Genomic DNA, 6,667 nt, shown 5'->3' on the forward strand with positions numbered 1-6,667 from the left:
GCCTTCCTTCAGGCGAGGCGGCGCTCCCTCAGGCCTGCCTGCGCCGCGGCGGGCCGGGGGCTTTCCAGCTGCTGCGGGAGGGGTGTTGAGTGTGGCCCGCTTTGGGACTGGGAGGGACGCCCGCCGCAGTGTTGTGGGTGGCACGGGGAAGGTGCCGAGTGCCCTCTGTCTGAGTGAAATGCATTCACTTTTCTCACTAGTGCTGGAGGGAGACAACTGCGTGTTCGATGGGATGATTTACCGCAACGGGGAGACGTTCCAGCCCAGCTGCAAGTACCAGTGCACCTGCCGAGACGGACAGATCGGCTGTCTGCCCCGGTGTAACCTGGACCTGCTGCTCCCCGGCCCCGACTGTCCTTTCCCCAGAAAAATCGAAGTCCCTGGAGAGTGCTGTGAGAAGTGGATCTGTGACCCTAAAGATGAAGTGATTTTGGGAGGTTTTGCTATGGCTGGTGAGGAAACTAAAACTATCACAGTCATTGTGAGGAGGAGGTGATATGGAATCACTGGAAATATCCATGGGGTTGCCAAATCTAAGACACATTGTGCGGTCATTTTTTTCTGATCTTTTTGCTCATCTAGAGTCACTAGGAAGTATACCAGTGGTTATGAATAAAGGCAGAGCTCGATAGGTAAAAGAAAAGATATTCGGAAGATGAATGTGCATAGCGGTTTTAAAAGGTAGTTAACTTGAGTTAGTTCCCAATTCTGAAAATGCTGTTTATCTGGTACAGGGTAGTTCTGTGAGTGGAATAAAACAGGGGCAAGCTCATAATCCTCCAAACATTCCCCCCCCAAATCAAAGCTGCAGTCTTTCTAGTTGCTCTGCAAGAATATGTTACATCATAAATACTATTCTAACAGCTTAGTCTACAAGAGACTTTTTTTTCCCCCTGAATTCCCCAGCTATTACAAGCGGTCAGCATGGTAGCTAAAATGCCAACAAATTCCTGCCTGTCTGTGCTAAAGCTCTCATCATTATTGTTGGCATTAAAAGCATTACAAAGTACTTGGAGAAGTAGTGGTTATAAACACAGTGAGCGGATCTGAAAAAAAACCATCTCATTCCAAAACGCAGAACTCATAAAGTGCTTTTGTAAATGAAAAAAGCTACATATTTTCCCCCTGTTTTCTTACTGAATTATTTCTCCATCCCCTTTAAATTAGACTATTAGTTCAACATGAATAATAAGCTACTTTTACTGAGAGTTGAGGGCACTGCATTCTCTTCCAGTCACTGCTCTTTGTGATCTTAAGCAGTTAGTTATGCTGAAACTCAGCTAATCCATTTGAAAAACAAGTAAGGAAGGATCCAGGAAGAAAAGCTCTAATAACTTTTCAGAGTGCTATGAAGCGTCAGTTGTAAGGCACATAAGGTATAAACTAAAAGCTTGCCACCTTTCTACTATCTTTCCTTTTCTTTGATTTGTCTGACAGTGACAGGCTAATCCATAAAATGCCTACAGATGGATTATCTGCATTCTTTCTAGCAATGGCCATCCCTCTTGGGAGGCCACCTTTTTTGGAGCTTTACCATGCAAAAGGCAAAAATGCTGTTGTAGAGGAGCTTAACAGCAGGAGCTGTGACTGAAGGCTCAGTCATGTTGCCTCATTCTGTTTACTCCTGTGATAACCGCTGAACCAAACTGTACAGTTAGCAATATTTGCATAATACAGCTTAACATTGCCATGAGGGCAGGATGATGATCAGAGTTGGCGATGCCTTTGACTAGCTGTGATAACTCCTGGAAATTACTTCTTTCCTCCCTCCCCACCATCACCCTGGCTATAATCTGTCAATAATTGATAAGATCGGGTGACTTTATGACTCTCAGAATAAAGGACTTTGCTTCCATGCTGTCTGTTAGCTTAGATAAATCATTCAGCCTCTCTCAAATCATACCTAATATAAATATTTTTATGAAGTAGCTTTAGAACAGATTTGTGATGTATTTCCATTGGAAAGAGTGAGGAATAAAGAGTTACTGAAGTAGAGTTCTAAACTGGTTAAAAAATTGGCAATAATTCTTCCAGCCGTGGACTTGAGTGAACTGAATCTAAATGGTTTGCTGATTACACTGATACACACCTTTCTGTTATTTTTAGATGTAGGAAGTTGCCATCCAGGGCTCCTAAAAAGGCAGCTTTTAAAATTCCTAAATCCTGCCAAAAGCATGGATTTTGGACCTTTTTTTGTCTCTCATCTTTCTTCCCAGATGTGGTACAGCTCAGTTAGATACTGGGTTTTCACATGACTTTTTCTTGTAATAAAGTTTTGTGAGGTTTTGTCTCCAGCCTACAGACAAGAGGCCACACTTGGGATCGACGTGTCGGATTCAAGTGCCAATTGTATTGAGCAGACAACAGAATGGAGTGCTTGTTCCAAAAGCTGTGGAATGGGCTTTTCCACCCGTGTTACCAACAGAAATCAACAATGTGAGATGGTGAAGCAGACACGGCTTTGCATGATAAGACCTTGTGAAAATGAAGAGCCATCTGATAAGGTATGCTGCAAAGAGTGGCAGGGGAGCAGAGTCTCTTCAGCTGTAATTCCAAGGTTGCAACAGAATGGTCTAGAATGCTCCAGATGCAAATGTATGTAAATACACCTTTCAGCATATGTGCAGCAAGCCCAGTGTTTTTGATAAGCATTAGATTTGCTGTGTTTGCTCAGTAGCTTTGTGCTGCACGTCCCGCAGGTGGAGGGAGGTGATTCTGCCACTCTGCTCTGCTCTCCTGAGACCCCACCTGGAGTACTGCATCCAGCTCTGGAGCCCTCAGCATAAGAAAGACACGGACCTGTTGGACCGGGTCCAGAGGAGGGTCACAAAAGTGATCAGAGGGATGGAACACCTCTCCTAGGAGGAAAGGCTGAGAGGGTTGGGGTTGTTCAGCCTGGAGAAGAGAGGGCTCCAGGGAGACCTTATTGCAGCCTATCAGTACTTAAAGGGGGCTTATAAGAAAGACAGGCTTTTTAGTAGGACATGTAGCAATAGGACAAGGGGTACTGGTTTTAAACTAAAAGAGGGTAGATTCAGACTAGATATAAGGAAGAAATTTTTTACGCTGAGGGTGGTGAGGCACTGGCACAGGTTGCCCAGGGAGGTGGTGGATGCCCCATCCCTGGAAACATTCAAGGCCAGGTTGGACGGGGCTCTGAGCAACCTGATCTAGTTGAAGATGTCCCTGCTTATTGCAGGGGGCTTGGACTAGATGACCTTTAGAGGTCCCTTCCAACCCAAACTATTCTATGATTCTATGATAATTTGAGCCATCCCAAACAGATCAGATGTATTGCATGTGCAGACTATTTTGACAGCTCATGCAGTCTAACTTCTCCCACAAATGCAATTGTACTACCTGTATGTATACTTCAGAGCTGCTCCAATCATGCAGATGGATATGTCAGATTTCTAGTCTGTGGAGCATCTGGAACTGCAGAGGAATGTGTGAAATCCTGCAAAATCTGCTTGGGTAAATTAAACCTTATCTTAATCCTCATGATGCTTTTTCCGAAAGCAAATGCAACACTGACACTTCAGGTGCAATATATGTGTATGTAAGGGACCTGACTTTTTTGCCGCTTCTATACATTATACAAGTGTTACTGTCAGGGAGAATAACATGTAGCTAGGTAAAAGGACCATCACTTTATGTCATGTTCTGAGTGTTGGAAAGCATTGCTAATGCTTTTGCTGAATACTCTGTGCAGTTTTAAATACTGTGTTTTGAAAAGGATATGAAACATTTGGGAAGAGTTGGGGAGACTGACAAGAATGATCAAAAGATCTAGAAAACATGTTCTGCTAGGGAAAAATTGGTTGAACTGAACTTTTTGTGAATGCAAGAGAACGGAGGTGTGTTCTCATACCTGTGTTCAGATATTGCAGCCTCTTCTGAGTCCATGGGGGATACAACAAGAAATGGTGAGTTTAGACTGCATAAAAATTAAGACATGAGCGAAAACCTTCCAAGCAGTAAGAATAGTGAACTGTTAGGATTGTCTGGGGCAGATGTGGAGTCTCTGTCACTGAAGACTTCCAAGGACAAGTTAGACAACCGTCTGTTAAGAATAACATGGATAAAGCTGATTCTGCCTTGGGTCAGTGACTTTTGAGGTTCATTTTTCCCTTGAATCTAGTCCTGTAACTTGCTTATTTGGCTTCCTGATTCTCTGATGGAACTACACAAGCCTGAGAAGTTTTCCAGTATATTTCCATGATGAAGTTTGGTTTGGCTTGTCTCAGATGACAAGAGTGGGCTTTAATTATTTGTCATTTATTACTGGCCCAATAACACACTGGTATCAAAGGGCAGGTCTTGCAGGAGTTACCTGTAAGTAACTACTGAAGTAGCTGCAGTCTTATTGGTGTTGAATGGGCAAAGACAACAAATTCAAGTTTTCAGAGTAGACCTATATCTTTGCATGTCAATTTTTACCTGCTTTCTGTCTTATGCAATGATGTATCTAATGTCTCTTCATATTTCTCTTAGAAAGGGAAGAAATGTATCCGAACAAAGAAGTCCCTGAAAGCTGTTCGTTTTGAATACAAGAACTGCACTAGTGTGCAGACATACAAACCTCGTTACTGTGGCCTCTGCAATGATGGGCGATGCTGTACCCCACACAACACCAAAACGATTCAAGTTGAGTTCCGCTGTCCCCAGGGCAAAGTCCTAAAAAAGCCAATGATGTTGATCAACACCTGTGTCTGTCATAATAACTGTCCTCAGAGTAACAATGCTTTCTTCCAGCCCTTAGATCCGACGTCTAGTGAAGCAAAAATATGAAAAGCATAAATTAGGTAGTGCAAAAGGTATCAATAGTTTATACAAAACTTGACCCACAATCAGGTGAATGTAACAATTGCATATGTAAAATATCTAAGATGTTTTTCAAAACAGTCTAGGTGCTTTCTTTTTTCCTGTAGTTTGTTAAATACCTCATTTTACATTTTCCCCCTCCAAATGTCTTTTATTCACTTGAAGGAAATTTTGTACCTTGGACAGAGCCTGCTTTTTTTCTTGACAGAGTCATAAAGATTACAAAGTGAACAGCTAGTCTTTCTCCTTGAGTTAAGGGGATCATGCCGCAAGCTGCAGTAGCTGTAAGACTGGGCTCTTTAAGAGTAAATGGATTCCTTGGGGAATGCATGATACCGTATCACATAAGCTTCCAAGTTCTTAACTTCACTTTGCATAATGCATATAAACACTTAAGCAGCAGTGTTCTTTTTCCATTCTAATGAAACTCTGTTTCTGATGACAGTAAAAATCTTACTGATGAAAGCGTTGCATTCTTGTGTCTTATAAAATACCTTCTATCTGTACCTCCGACTTTCTCTGAGGATTAAGTTTGCGCATAGCCCCTGAAATGACATAGCTAAGATCTCTTATCCTGAAGCATAGCAGATTGATAGCTGACAGCAATTAAATTCCTCTTTGGTAACTTCACTAGCAATCTAATCCAAAACCCACTGAAGTCAGCGTCTTAGGAGAACTTGGTTCTAACCAATGTGTGTCTGTAGATACAACTATTTGGATGCAAAAACAAAATTTCTGTACATTCCTCTAAAATACTAACTGTATCATATGGTGCTTCATTTCTTAGAAAGGTGTATATGTAAATAGAAACTGTATATATTGTAATATAACTTTACTAAGTAAATAAACTTTTATGTGATTCAAAGTATTTTTTCCTAAAGTTGTTTTTCTTAAAATACCGACTTTTAACAGCTAAAAGTGATGGGAAGAAAAAGGGTCTGCAGGCTCCTAAAATCCAAAGACCCTATCTTGTGATGTTCTTAGTGTACCTCATCCTAATCGCTGCCCTAACAGGTATGCAGTGTCTTGGTGCAGGAAAGGATGAATAATAATTTGTGAGGCACACATTAGAAGGGAGGTTTCTTTCAGAGTAAGTTAGCCTGGGAGGTGGGATGATGTAAATAAAGTTAGGTTTGTGCCCTGAAACATTGTGGTGGTGGGGAAAAATAATGATGTGATTTGGACTTTGGGTTTGGGTCTGAAGTACTAACGAAGTATTTAATTGCATCTTGCAGCATTTCTGCCTCATAAAAGCTGCCTGTGACCCTGCTTGTGCTAGATATTTTATGGCAATATCCCCAATGAACATAGAGCCTGAGGGTGGGTTTCACATATGTTAAATCATGTATGTAACAGGATTGTGCAAACAGGTCGTAAGTACAATTGTGCAAACATTTAGCTACCTAAACTGTGGGCCCAAGCTTAGCTCAGTGTCTGTCTCTCTCTGTTAGAGATACCAGAGTAGTACTTACGCCACAACCGTTCTATAACCATGTGGTAGGAAACGGCTCTCTCTTGAGAAAAAAAGGCAGAAGGCCAAATCTCAGCATAGTTGGCCTAGCGTCCTCCTTCTCTGGAGGAGCTAGCAACCTCCAGTTTGGTAATTCCTGAGATACACGCAGGGTGGAATTCAGCTCTAGGTTAAGTCTCCTAAATTTCGTGTCTACATGTAGACATCTAAATGCCTGTTTTAGCCAATGAAGCCTAAAGTAAAGTTAACTGTGAGCAAGCATCAACAGCTGAAGGTTTTTAGTAACTTTTAAGTTATCCTTGAAAGTATGAGGCCCTGGTGCTAAAACCCGTACTGGTTCAGTCAAGGTTAGATGATAGGTCTTGGGTCCTC

At 42.0% G+C, this 6,667-nt stretch overlaps 1 protein-coding gene across 1 annotated transcript in view; it reads left to right on the plus strand.

The window, feature by feature from the left end:
* The window catches only part of NOV (nephroblastoma overexpressed), a 6,505-nt gene extending 1,137 nt beyond the window's left edge, over positions 1–5,368 (plus strand). Inside the window, exons 2-4 of the mRNA XM_009277252.1 lie at positions 201–452; positions 2,296–2,504; positions 4,495–5,368. Of these exons, the coding sequence (XP_009275527.1) occupies positions 201–452; positions 2,296–2,504; positions 4,495–4,791 (758 nt within the window). The 3' untranslated portion in view covers positions 4,792–5,368. The remainder of the gene's footprint in view (positions 1–200; positions 453–2,295; positions 2,505–4,494) is intronic.
* Positions 5,369–6,667: the final 1,299 nt, after the last annotated feature.

Source organism: Aptenodytes forsteri, unplaced genomic scaffold (genome assembly GCF_000699145.1).
Source record: "Aptenodytes forsteri isolate BGI_AS27 unplaced genomic scaffold, ASM69914v1 Scaffold49, whole genome shotgun sequence".
Taxonomy (NCBI): domain Eukaryota; kingdom Metazoa; phylum Chordata; class Aves; order Sphenisciformes; family Spheniscidae; genus Aptenodytes; species Aptenodytes forsteri.